At 46.2% G+C, this 24,951-nt stretch overlaps 1 protein-coding gene across 2 annotated transcripts in view; it reads left to right on the forward strand.

The window, feature by feature from the left end:
• The first annotated feature begins 21,020 nt into the window (after positions 1-21,020).
• The window catches only part of WWC2 (WW and C2 domain containing 2), a 152,076-nt gene continuing 148,145 nt past the window's right edge, over positions 21,021-24,951 (forward strand). For both annotated transcript variants that reach the window (XM_086379907.1, XM_086379905.1), the window contains exon 1: positions 21,021-21,538. Coding sequence is in view for 1 of the 2 variants with exons in the window: in XM_086379905.1 (XP_086236031.1) it covers positions 21,408-21,538 (131 nt within the window). In the remaining variant the exon portion in view is untranslated. The remainder of the gene's footprint in view (positions 21,539-24,951) is intronic.

A 24,951-nucleotide genomic window follows, 5' to 3' on the forward strand; every position in this document is an offset into this window, starting at 1 on the left:
ACTGCCCCAAGAACAAGATTGAAGTGAGGTTCCATTTCCTTTTCTTTACTATGCAGGATTTCACATACACTCGCGGCGGAAGAGTTCTTAGGGATATTTATGCAAGGCTCCCCAGGAAAGCATTTGACTGCAATGGACTTGAGTCAAGGATTCTTGACACTTTCCAAGGAGTGCCTCTGATCCTTGACCATTTGCCACAGTGATGCAGGGCCATGGTATCCTTGAAGTTTTTTCAATAGGCCTAGGATGAATGAGGGATGCATGCACCCAAATTATTCTCCTCAGTTCTACAGGTTAATGTGGATAAGATATGACGAGATCAAAACCACAGTGAGATCTCTAACCTCGTGCTTGTTAGAACTGTCATCATGAAGAAGCCAAGAGATAGCAGATGCTGGTGAGGATGAAGAGAAATGGTAACCCTTACGCCCTGTTGGAAAGACTGGAAAATGGTGCAGTCAGTATGGAAAATAGTACAGAGGCTCTTCAAAATGTTAAAAATAGAAGTACCATATAATTCAGCAATTCCACATCTTGGGATGTATCTGAAAAAATGAAGACATTATGTCAAAGAGCTATCTGTACCCCACGTTCATTGCAGAACTATTTGTAAGTGTCCAGTGACAGATGAACAGATAAAGAAGTTGTGGTATATATGTATATGTGTGAGTGTGTGTGTGTGCTTTTAAATACATATGCTGCTGCTAGTCATGTCCGACTCTGTGTGACCCCATGGACCATGGCCCGCCAGGCTCCTCTGTCCATGGGAGTCTCCAGGTAAAAATACTGAAGTGGGTTGCCATTTCCTTCTCCAACTGTCTCCTGGAATTTGCTCAAATTCCTGTCCATTGAGTTGGTGATGCTATCCAACTATCTCCTATATATATATATACACACACACACACATATGCATACGTTCGTACATACATATACAAAGGGGGGTTTCCCAGGTGACGCTAGTGGTAAAGAACCCGCCTGCCAATGCAAGAGATGCGGGTTCGATTCCTGGGTGGGGAAGATCCCCTGGAGAATGAAATGGCTACCCACTCAAGTATCACGCCTGGAGAATCCCATGGACAGAGGGGCCAGGTAGATTATACAGTTCAGAGGGTCCCAAAGAGTCAGACATGACTGAGTGACTGAGCACACACACAGAAAAAAACTGGGAGAAAGGAATGCACACACGTCTCCACATTTATGCCCATGTCTATCATCTCTACCTTCACTGAAAGAGAAAGAAGTAAACCGGGAAGAAACAGCAGATTCGGAAACAGCAGTCAGACTCTCCAGTCTCCATACAGCAGGATGGAGAGACAAAGAGTGTCACTCCTCCTTGTGAGTGACAGTTTTTGGTTTTTTTTTAACAGATCTTTTTTCTGGCTGTGGCACAGAGCATGCAGGATCTTAGTTCCCCCACCAGGAGTCGAACCTATGCCCCCTGCAATGGACACGCTGAGTCCTAACCAGTGGGCCACCAGGGAAATGCCCTCTTTACAGTTCCACAGCAGGTCTTCATAGCTTCACCTGTACGGTCCTGCTCCCCCACCCCCTCCTGGAAACTGTCAGAGACTTACAGGCAGGGGAGTGTCTGATTCTTACTGACGCCAGAGTAGCAAAGGCATTCACACCCCAGGAATGCTTGAACAGAGCCAAGAACAGGGCTTAATCAAATAGGTGGAAGATTGCTTCACCCGTTTGTAAGGAGAGTCTCCCAGCTTGCACCTTGGACTTTTCAAAAGAGGCCAAGAATGCTCTCTGCTAAAAAGAAAAGCCCCCTTTCTCAACACATGTTTTGCTGTCACTTGTCAACACACTATTTTTTTTCTTTTTGCATTGAGAAACCAGAGCAAAACATAGGAGTGAACTTTGTAGCTATTTAACTCAAAAACCAAAGACCAGCCAGATGGTTTAGAAGCCAACAGTGGTTGGAGGACCAGGACTTTTAGCTGTGTGTTTGTAAACACACATGTATGTTACATTGTATACATTCACATAGAAAGTCACTGTAGCACATACCACCTTTCTACATTCAATGCTAATCAATACCAGCCCTGTGATACATTTTTCTGCCTTCACAGAGTTAAATACAAATCCACCAAGGGATTTAGCTAATAGGTAGCTCCAGTGAATATATTTAAGTCAAGAAATTCTCAATACAAGATTTCTCTGGGCATGGAGCCCAAATTAGTCTTATGGAGCTCAATCTCTCATATTTATTTTCAAGTAGATTCTTTATAAATTATCATTCTATTATCCATGATATAAACTTTGAAGGGTCAATATATAAGAGAGAAAAAAGCAGAAGGCTGTGCAACTTACAACCACAATGGCAGAAAAATGGAGTTTTCATGCCAGTTACAATATAAGAGCCAGAAGAGCAGGCGGATTTTCTGGGCTTTATGGCAGCTCAGAGTCCATCTGTTTCATCTGCTATTTGGCTGTCTGAACGGTTGGACTTTATTTCCTCTACATCATCCTGAACTTTTAAGAACAAACAAAAACTTTTAGCCAAGGATTGGGCACAGATGTGTTGCATTACATATTTACATAGGCTTTATGTGTACCTCCTCTATAAATCTTAGATAATTTATTGTATTTGGGCTCCAGAAGCCTATTTCTTTGAGTCTTTAACCTGCCAGTTCAGTGTCCAGCACAAAACAGCTATTCAAGACAAATATTGTTTATTAACACATATACACGAAATCCGGAGAGATGGTGCTGATGAACATATCTGTAGGGCATCGGTGGAGAAACAGACATAGAGAACGGACTGTGGAGAAGGGGTGGGGGTGGGAAGAAGAGGCTGGGATGGATTGAGAGCGTAGCATTGAAACATACACACCATCGTATGTAAAATTAGAGAGCCGGGGAAATTTGCTGTATGACGGAGGGAGCTCAAACCTGGGGCTCTGTGACAACCTAAAGGGGTGGGAGAAGGGAGGGAGGTTCAAGAGGGAGGGGACATGTGTATACCTATGGCTGATTCATGCTGATGTATGGCAGAAACCAACACAGTATTGTAAAGCAATTATCCTCTAAATAAAAACAAATAAATTTTTTAAATAATAAAAAGAATACTGGATATTTGAAAGTCCCAATCAGGCCACATAAACTGCAAAAGCAAGCAAAATTATTTAGAAATAGTTCTTATTTAAAGATTTTTGTCTAGTGTTTTTTAAAGTTATAATTATTCTTGTTTGTACTAAAAACATTACTTCACGGGGTTTGATTGTATCATACAGCAAACTTTTGTTACATACAAAATATACAATATTTTTAAATTGTCCATATGATATGCATTTTATGGCAATCATAGAGTACTAGCCCATGTTGCATGAACTGTATTAAGTTCCTATCAAGGTGGAATCATAGATCTGGAAGAAATCCCAAGTAAGCAAATGGTTCAGCCTGCTCCCATGCAGGTGGACCAACCAATCTCCTGTAAGAGGTGATGGTGGTCTCTGCACATTTAGAGATCTCTCCATAAGGCACCCTCTGAAGGGCAGAGGAAGGGAGACTCCAATAGGGCAGCTGATGGCCCACTGTTGGCTTCAAGGCTGTTGAGTAGGTTGGGCAGACTTGTCCCCAACACAGTCTTATTGGAGGAAGCCTGTCCTTGTTCCTTTTGTGGGAGAGTTTTTGCCTCATCCTAAACAGCCTGGGTCACTGCCTGGAACCTAGGTTTACTGAATGGGGGAAACCAGGTTTGGCCCAGGGGACCAAGCTGTCCAAAAGTAAGGCGCCAACTGGGGAATCAGGGCAACTGGCAGACTAGACTTCAGCACCTGTGAATGAATGAGGTCAGCTGTGGAGGTGTGTGCCTTTGAGTTCCTCTTACAGTTGGGTTAGAAGGCCATGGTGGCAGACACAGCATCAGGCAGAGACAGCAGAAGTGCATGGACCACAGCAGTGGGCACGCCTCCCGGACAGAACTGCTGTTGGGTGAACCCAGTTAGCAAGCCAAGCGCACCTAGAGGCCTGTCTACAGAACATAGAGATGCCCTCTCACTGTGCCAACTGTGTTAAAACCTGTTGGATTCTAACTTATGGAGGTGACTAAGTGAGCATGGAGAGGTTGATGCCGTTGAAAGAAGAATTTCTTACATCTTCTGAAGGAAATGGGGCACACGGGGGCATGTGGAGAAGCATCAGGCTTGGTCAGAGCAGAAGCAGGAGTGGGGAGACCACAGACCACAACCTTTACTGGGGTTTCCCTGGGAAAGGCAAGGTTTAGGGTTAGCTTAAATAATTCGAGCATGGGCTTCAAAGTGTAGGGGCTGTCCCTGGTTGTCTGGTACGCAGCCCTGGGTTGATACAGAGCTAGAGAAATACTGGCTTGGTGTGTGAGAGTTAAATAAAGGAGGTGGTTGGGCATATGCATTTGGGATTGGGTGGGGGGTTTGTGGCATGAATTTCACACCCGCCCCCTGCCAAAAGCTGGACCACAGTGGAAATGGGAACAACTTTGGCTGTTCGTCTGGCCCTGGGATGGCTGGCTGCCAAGTGGACAAACACAGAATCTAAGCGAACACAATCACAACACTTTAATATACCCCATTGTTTTACCCTTTGGGAGCCTCTTTTTTCACATGTATGTATTTCTTTGGCTGCACTGGGTCTTAGTTGCAGCATGCGGGATCTAGTTCTCTGACCAGAGGCTGAACCTGGGCCCCTTGCACTGGGAGCCTGGAGGCTTAGCCACTGGACCGCCAGAGAAGTCCCTTTGGGAACATCTTTATTTTCTGGGCCTACGAGGTGATCCAGACACCTCCTGCATTTTCCCTGCTCTACCCCTAGAAGCAGCTGCCTTTTCAAGGATCCCAGGTTGCTTTTATCGGAGCATGGTATTGGAAACCAAGTGGTCAATGCTGGTCCTCAGTACTGCGTCTTTAGTAGCGAGTTCTTGCCACTGAGGTGCCATTGTTTCCAGGTCCTCTGATGAGACAAGCCAGGAAATACATGTGTGTGCATAAACCCAAGGATACACATGCATACTCCTTTTTAAAAAAAATATTTATCCGGGTGTGTTGGGTCTTGGCTGTGTTGCAGAATCTCTCGTTGCGATGCTTGGATTCTCTAGTTGTGGCGTGCGGGCCCGGGAGTTGCGGTGCCCAGGATCCAGAGCACGTGGGATTCAGTAGCCACGGCACGCACGTTTAATTGCTCTGTGGCATGTGGCATCCTAGCTTCCCAAACAGGGATCAAACCCTATATTGCAAGGCAGATTCCTAACCACTGGACCGCCAGAGAAGTCCCACACGCGTATTTCTAATTATCTGTATCTACCTATCATCTCTCTGCCTATATTAAACTAAACATGAATTCATACTGATGCCTCCAAAACTATTTCAGAACCATGGGGTTCATTCTAGATTTCCCCCTTGTTTATCTGTAACTTTTTTTTTTTCTTTGACAGTGAGAAACCTGGCTCAGGTCTACCCAAACCACCACTGATAATAATGAATCAATTTTGAATGAAGATAGAAAATAAAGCAGCAACGGGCTCTTCATAACAACTGTCCACACTAACCACCACTCTGCTGTGATGTGGCGGAGAATGCGGGTCCTGGAGTCAGCCCCCTGGGTGTGAGTTCCAGCTTTGTCACTTAAGAGCCATGTTGGTGGTGGACAAACCAGTTAAGCGATCTGTCTCAGCTTCCTCCCCTCTCAAAAGGATTCACGAAAGGACAGAGCTCACAGGGCTGATGGAAGAGAAAAGAAGCTCATAGAAGAAAAGCACTTAGAATAGAACCCGGCTCATGGTACATGCTCAGTAATTAACTTTTTAAAAAAAGCATATACCAGAAGATTTATTTGACCAAAATCTCCAATAGCCAAGAGTGACCTGACGACTTCCAATTTTGAGTGTTTTGCAAATATGATTCATAAATCAATCTAATACAAAAAAAAAAGTCACTTCAGTATGGAAAATCTTCAGTGGTTTAATATTTGTTCAAGATGAATCAATGCATTCCTCTGCAGCAAACTCTTTAACCATAACTTCTCCAAATTACACATCATTCCTTTAGCGTGCTGTCATGATATCTACTTTCAATCCTCTTTTATCATTATTACTGTTTTCCACTGGACTTATTTCCTTTTCGCTGAGAAAGTTGAATTTTTTTTTTTTTACTTGAAGTCTGATCTTCCTTCAGGTCTAAAGTTTTTATTTTATTATGTACTAATCCATCACTTTAATATTCCCAATGAAAAAGTAGCACCTGGGTATTTGTATGCAACCTTGACATTTTAGGAATATTTTAAATCTCTGCACTGGCAGTTTCTTTAAAAATGTAAAAAATATCTGAAATATTTAGCCTTTGCAAAGATATAAAAGACATGTCTTGAATTTATCATTCAGATATATCTTATTTGAGCATTATAGCTGCTCTGTAGACAGCCTGTACTTTTTCCTCTAAAGTTCACAGCTGCTGCTGCTGCTGCTATTGGTTCATAATTAAACAAGGTCTTGTATAGTCAGGCAAAATCAAAATATTATAGAACTGGAGACAACATGCAAAGTCGATCACAGCAATACTTACAAAACTCACTTAGTCTAAGGAGTAATGTGGATGGAATTTATTCAAGAGAAGCTCAGGACTATTGTTAAACTCACAGATTCCCCCACCCGCCGTCTCCAGGAGAGTCTTATGCAAATCGGACCTGAGTCTGCAAATCAGACTTTTTTTTTTTTTTTAATTTTATTTTTAAACTTTACACAGTTGTATCAGTTCCGCCAAACATCAAAATGAATCCGCCACAGGCACACATGTGCCCCCATCCTGAACCTTCCTCCCTCCCCCCTCCCCACACCATCCCCCTGGGCCATCCCAGCGCTCCAGCCCCAAGCATCCAGCATCGGCATCGAACCCTGACTGGCATCCCGCCTCAGCCTTCAGAATGGGAGAAAATAATAGCAAATGAAGCAACTGACAAACAACTAATCTCAAAAATATACAAGTAACTCCTACAGCTCAACTCCAGAAAAATAAATGACCCAATCAAAAATTGGGCCAAAGAACTAAATAGACATTTCTCCAAAGAAGACATACAGATGGCTAACAAACACATGAAAAGATGCTCAACATCACTCATTATCAGAGAAATGCAAATCAAAACCACTATGAGGTACCATTTCACACCAGTCAAATCAGACTTTTTAACAAGAGTTCCAGGTGATGTTCTTCACCAGGTACATTCGGAAACACTGATTTTAATCCAAGATCCTGATTTTGTAAGGAAACTGAGTCCCAGGGAAAAGTTCCCCACCACCAGCCCCCACCTCCATCCACCCACCCAGGGTTTGGGAAGCGCCTCCTGCTGTGTTGAAAGTATGTTGAAAGTTTGGGGACAGTGAGCTGTTGCTATGCATGGCCGGTGGAGTTGCAACTGGGTATAGCTTTTCAGACAGACGGTTTGGCAATACATGTCAAAATATTAAACGTGCTTTATCTTTTGATCCTATAATTCCAGATGAAAACGGAATTTCTGGAATTGTCACTCAGACCACTTGCATCAGAAGCAGCTGTTGAGGTTGTGGATTTCATCATCCCATGTCAATCGACTGAGTCATACATAACCTCTGGGAGCGGGACCCTGTAGTCTGCATTTTTAACAAGGTTACCAAGAGATGAACAAGATTCACTGAAGCTTGGAGAAATGCTGCCCTTACAGGTGTGAGGGTCAGAGTCCTAGCCCGGGGGGAGATGCGGGCATCCACACAGAGGGGTAGTTCCCCCCACCCCCGGCATGGGACATGGAACATCAGAGCCCAAGGAGGGTAAGAGAAGTGTGTGCTTGGATGGGGAGGAAGATGGGCAACACAAGGATGCTGTCCTCAGGGGGCGGCCCCTGGTGTGGGAGCCCTCCGAGGGGAGGGGGAAGGCCAGGCATGAGGCATGCAGGCCACGTGGGGGTGGGTGGTACCATCAGGGAAGGCACCGCTGCAGCCTTGTCGGTCACATTCCCGAGTGTTGATTACATACATAAATACAGTGAGGACAGGAGAGTCCGTTTTCTCCCAGGTCGAGAAGGCAGTGAACAAACACGAAAAGGAAAGAAGACTGGAGTGAATGCTGTGATGCTGGGTGTGATGTGAAGGAATTCCTGTGACCAAGAAAGAGATATGCATGGAAACATGTCCACTAGGAGGGCTGCGGTGGCCCTCCTAGAGTGATGAGTTCATCTAAGTGCCCAAATGCCAGTTTATAAATACCGTTCCTTGCCCACAAAAAGGAACTGGGTGGGGTCCCTGGAGAAATAGCGGAGTCGGGCTCTGGGGCTGAGAAAGGATGAAAGGAGCCTGGAAAGTCTTCTTGTGCCAGAAAACAAGGAAGTGCTCAAAGAAAGATGGAGCTACGTCAGAGGACACAGGAAACAGACCACAGGAGCTCCCGTCCTCGGCCAAATCTAAGACAATTTGAGCATAAAAAAAAAAAAAAAAAAAGATGGTGTAGTCGCCAAGAACTCAGGGGAGGGGAGCATGGGTACAGAGTCTGGGGAAGATGGGGGTCCTGGAGATGGATGGTCGTGATGGTTGCAGAACACTGTGAATGTACTGAGGGCCCCTAAACTGTACACTTAAAAATGACTAAAATAGCAAGCGCTGTATTTATTTTGGCATAAAAATGACGGAATGGAGAATAACACACAGAATAAAAAATAATCCATAGGTCCCTAATGATCAACATTTAAAAAAAAAAATGACCAGAAGAAGGGCAAAAAGAGATAGGAAAAGGTCTTCACATAAAATGCTGGCTGAGGGACTTTCCTGGTGGTCCAGTCGTTAAGAATCTGCCTTGCAATTCAGGGGGTGCAGGTTCGACCCCAAGTCGGGGCAACTCACCCCTCAACTAGAGAGGCCATTTGCCACACTACTGTGCCCGAGCACTGCAGAACCTGTGCTCTGCAACTAGAGAAAAGCCTGTGCACCACAACAAAGAGCCAGCGTGAAGATTTAAAAAATAAAATGAAAACAGAGCCAGATTTTAAAAGCTGGCTGATAAATGCAAGGGAAACACACACCATTTTGGAACCATCAGTGTAATAACTGATATATGTAAGCATGGAAAAAAGAAAGCTGAGCACAGAAGAATTGATGCTTTTGAACTGTGGTGTTGGAGAAGACTCTTAAGAGTCCCTTGCACTGCAAGGAGATCCAACCAGTCCATCCGAAAGGAGATCAGTCCTGCATATTCATTGGGAGGACTGATGCTAACGCTGAAACTGCAATCCTTTGGCCACCTGATGAAAAGAACTGACTCATTTGAAAAGACCATGATGCTGGGAAAGACTGAAGGTGGGAGGAAAAGGGGACGACAGAGAATGAGATGGTAGATGGCATCTCAAACTCAATGGACATGAGTTTGAGTAAACTCTGGGCGTTGGTGATGGACAGGGAGGCCTGGTGTGCTGCAGTCCATGGGGTCACAAAGAGTCAGACACGACTGAGCGACTGAACTGAACTGACTGAAGCCTGGATCTTGGATAAATGCCAAATCCAGAGGGTGAGAGGTTTGTTTGGGAAAAGGATATGCACGTAGGCTCCAAGTATCACCTCACAGATGGTTACTAGTTACCGAGGAGAAGAGGCCTTTACATGGGTATCACATGGACACCTGTCAGACACCACCTTGGGTGACTTGGTCATGCACCGGACCGATGAGGACGTCAGAGGTCTCCTGATGTGATGAGGTGGGAAATATGAACCTAACCGTGGCGTTTTCTTGACAAGACTTTTCATCTGAATCTTGAGGAAATCATGAAAAACCAGACTGGGAGATATTCTGCAAAACTGCTAGCCTAAACTCTTTTCACTGTCATAGAAGAATTTTTAAAGAATAAAAACCAGGAAGGGGACTTCTCTGGCGGTCCAGTGGTAGGTCTTAACCACCCCCTGATCCCTAAGCTAAGATCCCACGTGCCTTGGGGCCAAAAACCCAGAACATAAACAACAGAAACCATGTTGTAACAAATTCAAAAAAGTCTTTAAAAATGGTCCACATAAAAAAAAAAATCTAAAAAAAAGAAAAAGCAGAAGGATGTTCAAGATTAAAGGAAATGAAAGAGACAGGACAATTCAGTGCCACACGATGTCCTTGACTGCATCCTGTTTTTTCTTAAAAAAAAAAAAAAAAAAAGCTATACAGGACATTTTAGGGTAATCAGGGAGATTTGGGTATGGACTGCATGTTAATTAATACTAATTATATCAATTTTAACTAGGGGAGGTTGATAATAATGCTATGGCTATGGCAGAGAATGTCCTTATTTTTACTTTCATGTCCTTATTTTTACTTTTATTCATGGTTGAATAAAAAAAAATCTTTACCTGTATCTATAGACAGAGAAATAAAAGTAATGTGGCAACATGTTATTATCTCCTGGTGAATCTAGAAGACAGTTACCTAGGTATTCATTTTATCATGCTCTCAATTTTTCTACAGTTTTCATGTTTTTCAAAATAAAAAGAATCCAACTGTCTTGGGCATGTCTCAAGAAGTAAATGGCTCCAATTTCTTATTGTTTAAATATTAAAATAACACTATTACAACAGTAATAACAATATTCCACATATTTAAAGACATAAAAACAGGAACTTCCCTGGAGGTCTTTATATGAATGAAATCTTTCTGAACAAATTATTTCGTTTCTTGCTTCTTTTGTTGTGGTTGTTCAGTCACCCAGTCAGGTTCATCTGTTTGCAACCCCATGGGCTGGAGCACGCCAGGCCTCCCTGTCCCTCACCATCTCCTGGAGTTTGCCCAAGTTCATGTCCACTGCATCAGTCTTGCCATCCAGCCATCTCATCCTCTGATGCCCTCTTTTCCTTCCGCCCTCAATCTTTCCCAGCATCAGGGACTTTTCCAATAGTCAGTCAGCTGTTCGCAACAGGTGACAAAAATACAGAAGCCTTAGCTTCAGCATCAGTTCTTTTTAGTGTAACTATAGTTGATCCTTTTATCATCACTCTATTGCGTTGTTTAAACAAACCACATGATATATTTATCCACAGTCTTTATCAGACATTTGCATGCTTCAGTTTTGGGCTATTGTAAATAATAAGCCCTAAACATTCTGGTACATGGATCTGACGCATGTATGTGTGAATTTCTCTAGGGATACACCTGGGAACGGGATCAGTAGGTCATAGGATGTGTGGGTATCCTCCATTTTCTTAGATACGGCCAAAATGTGTCTGTAGCAATCTGCATTCCCACCCATCACTGATGACAATTCCTGTTGCTCCACATACTTACCAACACCTGACATTATTACATTTAGGTTTTTGCCAATGCAATGGCCGCATGGACAGAGGAGCCTGGTGGGCTACAGTCCATGGGGTCATAAGAGTCGGACACGACTTATCGACTAAACCACCACCACCACCAGCTGCATGAGTATTTCTCATTGTGGTTTTAGTTTTCATTTCACTGGTTCTTAATGATGTTGGGCACCTTTCCACATGTTTATTGGCAAAATCTATTTCCTTGAACATGCTTTATTACACAGACCTTTTTTTCCTCTTTATTCACTTTGAAAATCCACAAATCAAATGAATTTGGGAGATTATATTGTAGTTAATTTCTCAAAGCCAAATTTACAGCATTGAGTCAACATCAGGAAGTCAAGAACTAAGAGGAAGAAAGAAGATGAAGTGGGGAAAAAGAGACTGATCAATAATAAGTAGAAAAGAAAGATTTTAGTGAAAAATCCAGAGGGATAGGAAAGGAGATATAAAATTGTTTTAAAAGATAGGGATGAGGGAATACAATCCCATCGTTTATTTTATTTATTTACTTATTGGCCCTGCTGTACAGCACTTGTGATCTTGGTTCCCTGACCAGGATCGAACCCAAGCCCCCTGCATTGGAAGCTGGGAGTCCCAGATCCCATCTTTTAAAGCTGTTTTTCATGGATTATAAAGTTGGAATGGGGGGAAAATGCACATTAAAGATGGTAAAAGGAAAATGGAAATTTAGATTATTTTATTATGTAAGGAAGAATGTAAACGGATATTTATTCTACCAGTCTACCCCACAGAGCATATAAGAGGTCCTTTCTGAGCGCCTCACACGTACAAACATGTCATTTGAACGTTTGTTCCTCTGTGCTAATAAGACAGCTATTAAATGTTTCCTATCATTTTAGCAATCACGGGGTTTGCTCAATGTGGCTCTCCATCTGCAGTGAAACAGGTAAAATCTAACCCGTTTCATGCTGCTTACTACTGAACAATCGTTGCTGCCTAAGGTGTTGGTATCGTAATTAACGGGAAGGGAAGTAGCTGTGGTAATTGAGCTTTCTGGTTTGGCCTGGCACTGGGAATTCTTAAAAGGTCATATGCCTCTTTTTTTTTTTCAAAATTTTTATGTTTTGGCTGCACTACTTGGTTCCCTGACCAGTGACTGAACCCACACCTCCTGCACTGGATCACCTGGGAAGTCCCTCATATACCTGTCTTTTTAAGGACTGTCTAGACAATAACGGCATCCGGTCCCATCACTTCATGGGAAATAGATGGGGAAACAGTGTCAGACTTTATTTTTGGGGGCTCCAAAATCACTGCAGATGGTGATTGCAGCCATGAAATTAAAAGACACTTAATCCTTGGAAGGAAAGTTATGACCAACCTAGATAGCATATTCAAAAGCAGAGACATTACTTTGCCAACAAAGGCCCGTCTAGTCAAGGCTATGGTTTTTCCAGGGGTCATGTATGGATGTGAAAGTTGGACTGTGAAGAAAGCTGAGCACCGAAGAATTGACACTTTTTAACTGTGGTGTTGGAGAAGACTCTTGAGAGTCCCTTGGACTGCCAGGAGATCCAGCCAGTCTATTCTGAAGGAGATCAGCCCTGGGATTTCTTTGGAAGGAATGATGCTAAAGCTGAAACTCCAGTACTTTGGCCACCTCATATGAAGAGTTGACTCATTGGAAAAGACCCTGATGCTGGGAGGGATTGGGGGCAGGAGGAAAAGGGGACGACAGAGGATGAGATGGCTGGATGGCATCACTGACTCAATGGACGTGAGTCTGAGTGAACTCCGGGAGTTGGTGATAGACAGGGAGGCCTGGCCTGCTGCGATTCATGGGGTTGCAAAGAGTTGGACACGACTGAGCGACTGAACTGAACTGAACTGATTCAGACAACAACGTTTAGGAACTGTGGATTAGGGTTACCTATTCATAATAAAAGAAGAGAAGTGAAAAGCAAAGGAGAAAAGAAAAGATATAAACATCTGAATGCAGAGTTTCAAAGAATAGCAAGAAGAGATAAGAAAGCCTTCTTCAGCGATCAATGCAAAGAAATAGAGGAAAACAACAGAATGGGAAAGAGTAGAGATCTCTTCAAGAAAATCAGAGATACCAAAGGAACATTTCATGCAAAGATGGGCTCGATAAAGGACAGAAATGGTATGGACCTAACAGAAGCAGAAGATATTAAGAAGAGATGGCAAGAATACACAGAAGAACTGTACAAAAAAAGATCTTCACAACCCAGATAATCACGATGGTGTGATCACTGACCTAGAGCCAGACATCCTGGAATGTGAAGTCTAGTGGGCCTTAGAAAGCATCACCACGAACAAAGCTAGTGGAGGTGATGGAATTCCAGTTGAGCTATTTCAAATCCTGAAAGATGATGCTGTGAAAGTGCTGCCCTCAATATGCCAGCAAATTTGGAAAACTCAGCAGTGGCCACAGGACTGGAAAAGGTCAATTTTCATTCCAATCTCAAAGGCAATGCCAAAGAATGCTCAAACTAGCGCACAATTGCACTCATCTCACATGCTAGTAAAGTAATGCTCAAAATTCTCCAAGCCAGGCTTCAGCAATACATGAACCGTGAACTTTCTGATGTTCAAGCTGGTTTTAGAAAAGGCAGAGGAACCAGAGATCAAATTGCCACCATCCACGGGATCATGGAAAAAGCAAGAGAGTTCCAGAAAAACATCTATTTCTGCTTTACTGACTATGCCAAAGCCTTTGACTGTGTGGGTCACAATAAACTGTGGAAAATTATGCAAGAGATGGGAATACCAGACCACCTGACCTTCCTCTTGAGAAATCTGTATGCAGGTCAGGAAGCAACAGTTAGAACTGGACATGGAACAACAGACTGGTTCCAAATAGGAAAAGGAGTTCGTCAAGGCTGTATATTGCTGCTGCTGCTGCTAAGTCGCTTCAGTCGTGTCCGACTCTGTGCGACCCCAGAGACAGCAGCCCACCAGGCTCCCCTGTCCCTGGGATTCTCCAGGCAAGAACACTGGAGTGGGTTGCCATTTCCTTCTCCAATGTATGAAAGTGAAAAGTGAAAGTGAAGTCGCTCAGTCGTATTCGACTCCTAGCGACCCCATGGACTGCAACCTACCAGGCTCCTCCGTCCATGGGATTTTCCAGGCAAGAGTACTGGAGTGGGGTGCCATTGCCTTCTCCGGCTGTATATTGTCACCCTGTTTATTTAACTTTATATGCAGAGTACATCATGAGAAACGCTGGACTGGAAGAAACACAAGCTGGAATCAAGATTGCCGGGAGAAATATCAATAACCTCAGATATGCAGATGACACCACCCTTATGGCAGAAAGTGAAGAGGAACTCAAAAGCCTCTTGATGAAGGTGAAAGTGGAGAGTGAAAAAGTTGGCTTAAAGCTCAACATTCAGAAAACGAAGATCATGGCATCCAGTCCCATCACTTCATGGGAAATAGATGGGGAAACAGTGGAAACAGTGTCAGACTTTATTTTGGGGGGCTCCAAAATCACTGCAGATGGTGACTGCAGCCATGAAATTAAAAGACGCTTACTCCTTGGAAGGAAAGTTATGACCAACTTAGATAGCATATTGAAAAGCAGAGACATTACTTTGCCAACAAAGGTCCGTCTAGTCAAACCTATGGTTTTTCCAGGGGTCATGTATGGATGTGAGAGTTGGACTGTGAAGAAGGCTGAGCGCCAAAGAATTGATGCTTTTGAACTATGGTGTTGGAGAAGACTCTTGAGAGTCCTTTGGACTGCAAGCAGATCCAACCAGTCCATTCTGAAGGAGATCAGCCCTGGGATTTCTTTGGAAGGAATGATGCTATAGCTGAAACTCCAGTACTTTGACCACCTCATGTGAAGAGTTGACTCATTGGAAAAGACTCTGATGCTGAGAGGGATTGAGGGCAGGAGGAGAAGGGGACGACAGAGGATGAGATGGCTGGATGGCATCACTGACTCAATGGACATGAGTCTGAATGAACTCCGGGAGTTGGTGATGGACAGGGAGGCCTGGCGTGCTGTGATTCATGGAGTCGCAAAGAGTCACTCACGACTGAGCGACTGATCTGATCTGATTTATAATAACTCATAGAGATAGAGATGTTATTCAACACTTCGGATGCAGAAAAGCAAAAACAAAAAAGTCACTAGCTCGATCTAGTGGGAAAAAAGTTCTCTTTATTTAGAAGTTCTGGTTTATATTATCCCTGATCTCCTGGAGAGACAGGGGATATTAAAATATTAAAAAACAGTTCCTCTTGTCCTACACGTGAGTCGACTCAATAGCTTAACGATAAAGGTTATAACAATACTTCATTCAGAGATGTATTACACAGTAGTAACGAATTCTTACACACATCCTTCAAAATGGAGACCACATTTTACAAAGAAATAAACTAAATCATATCAAATTACTGAAGAGTTCTAGGCGAAACACAGGATTACAGATGGGTTATTTAATTCTATTAGACTTGGATATTTCCTTCCCAAGACTTAGTCCCAAATCCTTAGCCCTTTACAGAATTTTTGGATGGGCAACAGTCAATGATACACTCGCAGTCCTGACCTTTTGAGTCTTGACCTTTAACTCTCTCCTGGAGTATCTCTAATTTCTAAAAATCGCATATCAGATCCCCTTTTGGACTTCCTCATGTATTTCAGCTATTTGAGTCTCTCCTGATGGCCTAAAATCTTGGAATCCGACCAGGTTCCTCCTTCTGGTCTAGTCGCCTCTTAATCTAATCAGGAGCAAATTCTTGCCGGATCATTGCTTTTCATGCCCTCCTCACTTTATTCCTAATCCAGGCTTTTATCTCTCTCATACCTATACTGTTACGCCAGCCTCCTAACTAGACGGCTCCAGCCGTCTTGGGTCCTTGCACGCCAGATTCAGCCTGGAGTCTCCAGCACCCATGTCCTTCCGTAAGCCTGCTGGCCCTGCCCTGCTGGTCCATTTTGGAATCACGTCCTCCCATCTCAACCCCATCCATTTGCCTTACCGATCATTTTCGTCATGTATACCGCCTTGATGAGACCTTCCTTTCCGACAGCCCCCACTCGCTTCATTTACTGTCTGAATGCTCCCCTTGACTCTAAGGAAGCATACACGAGACTGTGTTCTTTAAATTTTATGACTGGCTCCATCTCCAATGAAGTTAGCAAGAAAAAAAAAAAAAAAAGCTGTTTTTCATGGATTATAAAGTTGGACTGGGGAAAAATGCAAACTAAAGATGGCGAAAGGAGAATGGAACCTTATTTTTTTTCATTATGTAAGAAAGAATGTAGATGAATTCCTTACAAGCAAGCGTCTTTTGCACCTTACTTTTTTTCCAGTATATGTATATATACTGGATTAAAAAGAATCCTGGGCATCCTTCCTTATCAGCAAACAAATTTTTACGCAATGCTTTTTAAGTGCCCGCTGACTATGGATAATTCATTTGTTTAGTCCCTTAATGACGGACACTGGTGATTTTTCCAGCTTTGCTATTATGAGCATGCTACAATGCACATTCTTGCATATCTAGGGGAACCATCTATAGGTAAAGTAGTAGCCCTGAGGGACTCACTGGTGGTCCAGTGGTTGAGGATCCACCTGCCAGTATAAGGGACAGAGATTCTTTCCCTGGTTTGGGAAGGGTCCACATTCCTCGGGGCAACCAAGCCTGTGTGCCACCCCTACTGATGCCTGCCTGCACTGCACCAAGACAAGCCGCCACAATGAGAAGAGCAGCAGAGAGCAGCCTCCACTCTCCGCAACTGAGAAAGTCCTGGCGCAGCAACAAAGACCCAGTGCAGCCAAAACTAAGTAATTTCACATATCGTGGAACTAGGATTGTTAAATATGTATACATACTGGACTAAAAACATATATTTCAATTTGGATAGATATAACAAATTCTCTGCTGAAATAATTTTCACTCTCCACTCTCATTTTTGATACCACTCAATTTCCTGCCACCCAGGATCTGGACATTGACATGGGAGCTTTGTTTAATGGCAGCTTATGCCCACCGAGTATCAGTATTGGAGAACATTGCAAAGCTGGGAGAAAAGGGAATTGAAGGCCAGAAAACCGGAATAATCTGGGATCTGGGGCAAGAGACAGACAGCATCATCCTTCTGAACTGGAACCAAATGAAATCTAAATGTATCACCTATAAAATAGTGGATAATCTTCATGTTGATTTTATTTTTAGAGATGTGAATATAAACAAAATGAAGCATCATCGTCTTAACCCCTAGGAACTCTCTGAAGGGGTGGTACTAGGTAAACTGAGTGAAATCAGAACAGCAGTGTGAAAACTTGATCGAGACTAAACCCTGCAGAGGAGCGACTTTCCTTTCTATCATCCGAACTGCTTCGTGTGACCAAATGTTCCCTGTGCCACCCAGTGGGGGAGAAGAAGTGAGTTTGTCTCTTAAATGCTTTCGAGTTTTGTTTGTCTATTTAGGGTCCCTTTTTGAAGTCCTGGGCTTCCCTAGTGGCACAGCTGGTAAGGAATCCACCTACAATGTGGGAGACCTGGGTTCAACCCCTGGGTTGGGAAGATTCCCTGGTGAAGGGAACAGCTATCCACTCCAGTATTCTGGCCTAGAGAATTCTACGGACTGTATAGTCAGTCCACAGGGGTAGCAAAGAGTCGGACTAGACTGAGCCACCTTCACTTAAGTGTTAGATTTATGGAACAATAAACAACCATTGACAGCTGTGTGCTATTTTGGATTCCCCATCCATTTTAGAAGTTGGGTAAGAATACTAACTTATCTGAAAGCTTATCAAATTTGAAATTAACCGAGAAGTATCATGCAGTAGTTTATCCCAGTGAAACAAACTAAATTGTGGCCATGGCAAAGTGTGTCACTTTTTTCTCTAATAGCAGGATGCAGACATTTTAAATATAAAACATGTTTTCTGTTTAGGGGAGGGAAGCATATCAGAAGCAAGGTTTAAAGAATGGCTTGGCTGGGTTGCCAGATGATGTTATTGTTAATAGTATACCATGACACAAGTCCCTGGTGGCTCAGAGGTTAAAGCGTCTGCCCGCAATGCGGGAGATGCGGGAGATGCGGGTTTGATCCCTGAGCTGGGATGATCCCCTGGAGAAGGAAATGGCAACCCACTCCAGTATTCTTGCCTGGAGAATCCCATGGAGGGAAGAGCCTAGTAGGCTACAATCCACAGGGTCGCAAAGAGTCGGACACGACTGAGCTACTTCACTTTCACTTTCACTTTACCGTGACACAAATTTTGACCATGGTAATGGGCCAATTTAGAGCAATCATGGTGGAGAGATTTGACAGAATGTGGTCCACTGGAGAAGGGAATGGCAAACCACTTCAGTATTCTTGCCTTGAGAACCCCATGAACAGTATGAAAAGGCAAAATGATAGGATACTGAAAGAGAAACTCCCCAGGTCAGTAGGTGCCCAATATGCTACTGGAGATCAGTGGAGAAATCTGATGCTGGGAGGGATTGGGGGCAGGAGGAGAAGGGGACGGCAGAGGATGAGATGGCTGGATGGCATCGCTGACTCGATAGACGTGAGTCTCAGTGAACTCCGGGAGTTGGTGTTGGACAGGGAGGCCTGGCCTGCTGCGATTCATGGGGTTGCAAGGAGTCAGACACGACTGAGCGACTGATCTGATCTGAAAACAAAGCTCCTTCACTCAGTAGCGTGAGAGATTAGTTTTAGTCCTATCTTTTTCCCAGCATTCAGAAGTATAACCTTAAGCTTACACACTAGGATGGCCCATCTCACCTGGAATAGGGCAAAGCTTGCCCTGTGGGATCACTTCCTGAGGAATGGAGTGAGGCTGAACAAAGGGAGCAAGCGGGGTCTTCCCTTTGTCATCGGTGAAGCCTGGCTTCCTGGGTGTACACAAGGAAGACCTAGAAAGATACAGAAAGTGAATTCATCTTGGATGGCTACCTTCCCTGCCTCCTGCACCCTCGGGTAGCTCCTGAGTGCAATCCTCTGTCTCTAGAGTGTCTTATGGTAAAAGTTTCTACTCAGATGCTCCAGGTACGGATACAACCCCGCTAAGGCCCTCGCCCGAGAAGGCAGGTCCAGTCCTCACCACGAAGCTGTTCCAAGCCCCTGAGCCTCCATCCTTACTCTGCGGGACCAACCTCCTCCTCCTCGGAGATGGACCACTGACGCCCCGAAGACCTAGAGGACCAAAGGCCGTCCCCACCTCCAAGGCGGCTGCCACACTAACGGGGGCAGCTCCGCGCCCTGGGGAACCTCAATTAACTTGACCTCCTTACCCGTGGGTGAATCCACGAGGGGAGGCGGACGCAGCTGCAAACCCCCCACCCCCACCCCGAAAGCCCTTGCTGTGCGCTGTGTCCCGCGCAAGGTGGGAAAAAGTCTACGTATAAGGCGGCAGGATTAAGTGAATTCACACCTAGTGGTGAAGGACTGATCCCCGGGGTCTTTCTTCCTTGATTCCCGCCCGCCCCGTCCCCCCACTATAAAAGCAGCTGCTCAGTAACCCGGAAGACTCTGAATGGTGGGGACGGTGGTGCAGGCCGGGCTGGAGAAGAGTTGGGGGACTGGGAGGCTCCCTCCGAGACGGAAGGGCTGGGGGACGGGGGGCGCAAATGCTGTGGGTCTGGGCCCTGCCAGGCCTGCTGCCCGTGGCCCCGTCCAGCCCGGAGCCCGACGTCCGGGCCGACCAGGACGTAGTAGCTGCTGAATAAATACTTGTGGAATGAGAGAAAGTCCGCGTTCCTTCCCGGACACGTCCAGGGGCCGGGCCGCCGCGGTTTCCTTCCAGCGCGCTCGCCCACACCTCCCCGGGCGGCGGCTGGGCTCAGGGCCGGGGACTTCCCGGGGCGGGGGCGGACGGAAGGGGCTGGATGCCCGGGGCGGGCACGTCCAGCGCCGGGCCCCGTGGGCCGAGCGGACGTGGACGACGACCAGGGCGGGGTGGTCAGCCGCTTCTCCGGGTTTGGCCCGAGTCCTCCCGGCGGGGCCCCCCAGGTGGCAGGGCGGGTCGCGGCGCTCTCGGACCTCGGGACTCGCTTTCGCTGTCCGCCGCGAGGCCCGCGGGGCCCCTCAGAGCTCGCAGGTCCCGAAGGGCCGGGCGCCCTTGCAGAGGCCCCCGGACGCGCTTTCCGGCGCCGGCGGGGCTTTTCACACTTTCTACCCCACCCCTCGCCCCGGGAACCGCCCGGGGAACCAAGAGCGGGTGCGGAGCGCCGCGCGGGGGACCCTTTTGTGCCCTCGCTGTTCGCTGGGACCTTTTGCTTCCGAAGGGAGCCTCCCCACATCCCCTTCCTCTCGGGGAAAGTCTTGTAGTTTCCCTGGAAGTCGCAAAGAGGTGGAAGGAGAGGGCTGCTGGGCGCTCTCTCGTTAATTTTCCGTCCCGAAACTCGTAAAAAAATAAATAAATAAACCCCAAGCGTTCGGCCGTAGGGAGACTTTGAGGGTCCGGAGGAAGCAGCGAGCCGTGCATTCCTTCGTCCGCCTGCCTCCCACCTGGCCCACAGCTCCCCTCCCCCGCTGCCGCCGACGCCCGACTCGGGCCGGCGCCCAGGCCCGCGCGCAGAGCCGCGGGAACGGCAGGGTTAAGCCCTGGAATGTGGCGGCGAGGAATGTGCATGCAGATGAGCCGGGCGGGGGGGGGGGGCGGGGCGATGGGCGGGGCGGGCCCGGAGGCGTGGTGAGGGCGGGTACGGGGCGTGGCGAGGGGCGGGTGCATGCTAATTTGACGCAAATGAGAAGCCCAGTCGCCGCCGCTCCGCCGAGCTTCCCGGATCCGAGCCCAGACGGCGGCGGCTCGGGCAGCCTGGGCGCCGCGACCCTCGGCGGCCGTAGAGGGACGGGGAGGAGGAGGAGGAGGAAGAGGCGGAGGCTGCGGCGGCGATCGCGAGGAGGAGGAGGCGGAGGAGGGTTCGCTCGCCCGCTCCGACGCAGACATGGTGGACTGATCCCCGGCGGGGGCCGAGAGCAGGGTTTCCTGAGACGCCCTCCAGTCCCCTCGCGTGGCCCCCGCCACAGCCCCGCGGGCCCCCAGCCCTCGCCGGCGCCCGGATCTGGGGTGCGGCGGCCGGGCCCGGGCAGTCGCGTTCCCGCCGCGTCCCGCGCCCGGTTCCCCTATGGAGGCGCCGCCCGCCAGCGAGGCCGCCGACCATGCCTAGGAGGGCCGGGAGCGGGCAGCTGCCGCTACCCCGGGGCTGGGAGGAGGCCAGGGACTACGACGGCAAGGTCTTCTACATCGATCACAACACCCGGAGGACCAGCTGGATCGACCCCCGGGACAGGTGGGCGGCCGGGCCGCGGGGCGGGCGCGGAGACCCGCCTCGGGAGCGCGGCGGCGGCTGTTGTCCGGGAGACCCGGCCGAGCGGCGGCGCCCGCGGCGCGGGGGGCGTGGGGCGCGCGGGGCGTCGCCTGTCCCCGGGGGTTGCTGCCGGGAGGGGTCCCGGGGAGAAGGCGCGGGGACCGTCCGCCCGAGCCGGGGCTGCGTCAGCCCGGCCAGGCGCCCTGGCCCGGGGGGCCCGCGGAGAGCCGCCGCAACCAGGCTCCCCCTTGGCCACCACCTTCCCGAGCGCCCCGGGACCTTGAGACGCTCGGGGCACGGAGGCGAGGGTGGGATCGACGCCCTGGGCGGGCGCTGTGTCCAGTTAACGGACCCAGAAGGGCCACCTGAGCCCTGCTCGGAGCCCGCCTCCGCCCGGAGTTGACCAGATGGAGGCTAGAGGGCACACACGGCCTGGGTGGCGGGGCGGGGCTCGGGGCCTCCCGAAGGAGGAAGGCCCGAGCGCCAGGTTGGGGGTGACCCACTGGCTAGGCCACCTGTGGCATCTCTGAGGGCCGTTCTTGGCTTCCAGCCTCGAGTGCACTTTCTTGACCCGGGGCGTGCCCGCAGGCAGGCCGGAGGCCCGGGGCGTGTAGGGGGTCTGGGCACCCTTCCCCGCTGGACCCAGGTGGTGGGTGCAATTGACTTTGCCCCTCAGATTCTGCAGACGCGTGTTTGGGGGTTTGCTGCCTGGTGTTTATCGTCACCTGAATACTTGAACTGCCTCCCAGATCTTGAAAAGGCAGATTCTGTTTTGAAATAAGAAGTGGTGACATGAACCATAGAACTGAACCTTGATTATTGAGGAACTGGCGGACTTGAGCTTAGCATGTGTTCCTGTAAGTTTTTAACACACTTTTTATTCCTGCTCAGAACCAAAGAGGAAAAACATAACATTCTAAGAAGTTTAGGAGCTGAAGTTTAAGTTAGTTCACAAACATTGTTTCTCTCTTCCATCTTTCTTTTCACCCTTAAAAAGAAAATGTATCATAGTTAGATTTTTAGAAGAATCATAGGAAAGATTTCTAATAGTAAATTTGTAAACTATTAAGGAAATATTCCTGCTTAAATAATATACCATTAGGGAAAATTCCAAATCTTGGATGGTTATCATTTCTGAATTTTCTTTCCACCTTTGTGTGTTATTCATACTTTATGTTCTCACTTTTATCCTAAGAATATTGTTTTTGAATGCTATTAAAGAGCAGTTATAAGAAAGTCACAAGTGGCATTATAAATTTATGGAGCAATCCTTGTTAAATTATCCATGAAGGTATCAGTTTAGGTTTCCCTCTTGAAATGAGAAAAGACACCTGTGCTGAGGTCACGTCTTGTTCCAGCCTGGTTGCCTGTTGCTGGCTTGATGAAAGTTATGACAAGCATCACACCTTCACAGTTTCTCCAGGCGTGTTAGCTGTTGTCATAAATTCACGCTCCAAGCCAGTTATTGCACTTTGAAACTACTTAACAGATAGTAAATGTCAGTGATGATGGTGTTCACCCAACAGTGGCTTTTAAGGCACCTGTATAAATACTTGACTTTAACAGTCGTAGGGTCATTCTTTCTGCTTTCTGATACTTGGAGTTTCAGGTTATTGCAACTTCAATGCATTCTTGAAATATTTAGGCGTTTAAGATTCTCTTCTGCTTCAGTTTACATTATTTGTCAATATCATCTCTCTTGTGTTTACTAATAAGGACTACAAGACTATGTAATGCCTGGGTAAAGCAAATAGAAAGTGAAGTAAAATTATATGGCTTGGCTTATCTTTATCACCACTTCTTAAACAAGTTAAGCATGTCTTTTACTTTAAATTGTTAATGGATTAACAATTATCATGAACTCTGTTTTCAGGAAATGTGTAACCACTTCATTTGATGGGGACAAACAGTTTTGACTAAGGTGATTTGTTATTATTTCAGTTTTCCTTGAAGCTGTTGTACCTTTAAGTATTTATAAATCTGACTGGTTATAAATATTTCTGGATTTCAATAATAAGAGTTTTAAAGATACTCTGCAAGATCCGAGTCAGAGCTGATATACTTAGTTTAAATTTGGTTGTGTTTTCTTTTAGGGCAGTGAAGTGTCTATACAGTCTTGCTCACTAGTGTAGAAGATGGTCAGAGACATTATTTGAAGGAACCTGTGGGCAGTTTTGTTACACACTTACCAAACATGTGGGCAAAGAGGTATCATACAGGTCAATTGGAGTGTGCCCCTTCTTTTTGCAGGATCAAATGAGAAATCCTGGAAGAAAAGTGACTTGATAAACTGTGGGTCTGCAGTACTTTTTAACTTTTAAAGCCATTATGATTATTTACCCATATTTATGTTCAGAAAAATAATTTTGTGTTTTTAATGCTCTACCAGAATCTGTAAGGTATTTCTGATTGCATAGGTGATTATGCAGATGTCTTGGAGGAAGAATGGGGGATTTCACAGGAACATAATTTTATTAAATCAGTGGTGATTTTTAACATATTGAAGTATTATTTTAAATGCTTTTAAGCTTTTGGAGGTTGATGACACAATGCAGACTCTGCTGTGACGTGATCAGAGCTCTCATCGCTCTACCTTTATTAGCAGAAAAAAAAGCTCAGATGAGTATCTGAACCCCTCTGAAGCTGCATTTTCACCTCTAAAATGAAGATCATATCACCTGTCCCATAGGAGTATCTTGGGTGCCCACGATGAGGGCCCAGCCAAAGAGGACTAGTTGTAGTGTTGTTATTCCAGTTCAGGAACCCACTGGTCGTTCAAGGCAGCCCTGGAAAGAACAGATGTTCTGACACACATTTTCTCAGTGTTTATTGTGTGGGAGCCTCCGCACTAAGCTCTTTAACTGTGATCTCATTTTATCCTGCCAGTAGTCCTGAGAGGTGGGTGTCGTTCTTATCTTCCAGTTACAGTTGGGGAAATGGAGTCACAGGGATCATTGCTGTTACACGTGGAGTGGGAATTCGGAGCCAGAGAACCGGACTGTAGAGTCTGTGTCCTCTGTCTTTTCTCTAGACTTACTGGACATCTGGTCATGCTCAGGGGTCTTTGCGTGGAGGACAGCCTCTTTGCCTAGGATTGATTTCTTAGGCTGATTGACCAGTCTTTTTTTCTTTTTTACTTTTATATAATTTTTTTCCATTCTGTACAGTTTTTAAATGTTGCTTCCACGTATAGTTAATACACAGTATTGCCTGTATTCCCCATGTTCTACAGTACATCTGTCAGCTTGTCTTACTCTCAGTCGTCTATACCTTTCACTCTCTCAGCTCTGTGTTGCCGCCCCTCCACACTGGTACCCAATAGTTTGTTTCTGTGAGTCTGCTTCTTTTATGTTGTAGTCACTAGTTTGTTCTATTTTTTTAGATTCATGTATAAG

This window comes from Bos grunniens, chromosome 27, assembly GCF_055505025.1.
Source record: "Bos grunniens cultivar Pamir isolate PY7600 chromosome 27, Bosgru_T2T1.0, whole genome shotgun sequence".
NCBI classification, from domain to species: domain Eukaryota; kingdom Metazoa; phylum Chordata; class Mammalia; order Artiodactyla; family Bovidae; genus Bos; species Bos grunniens.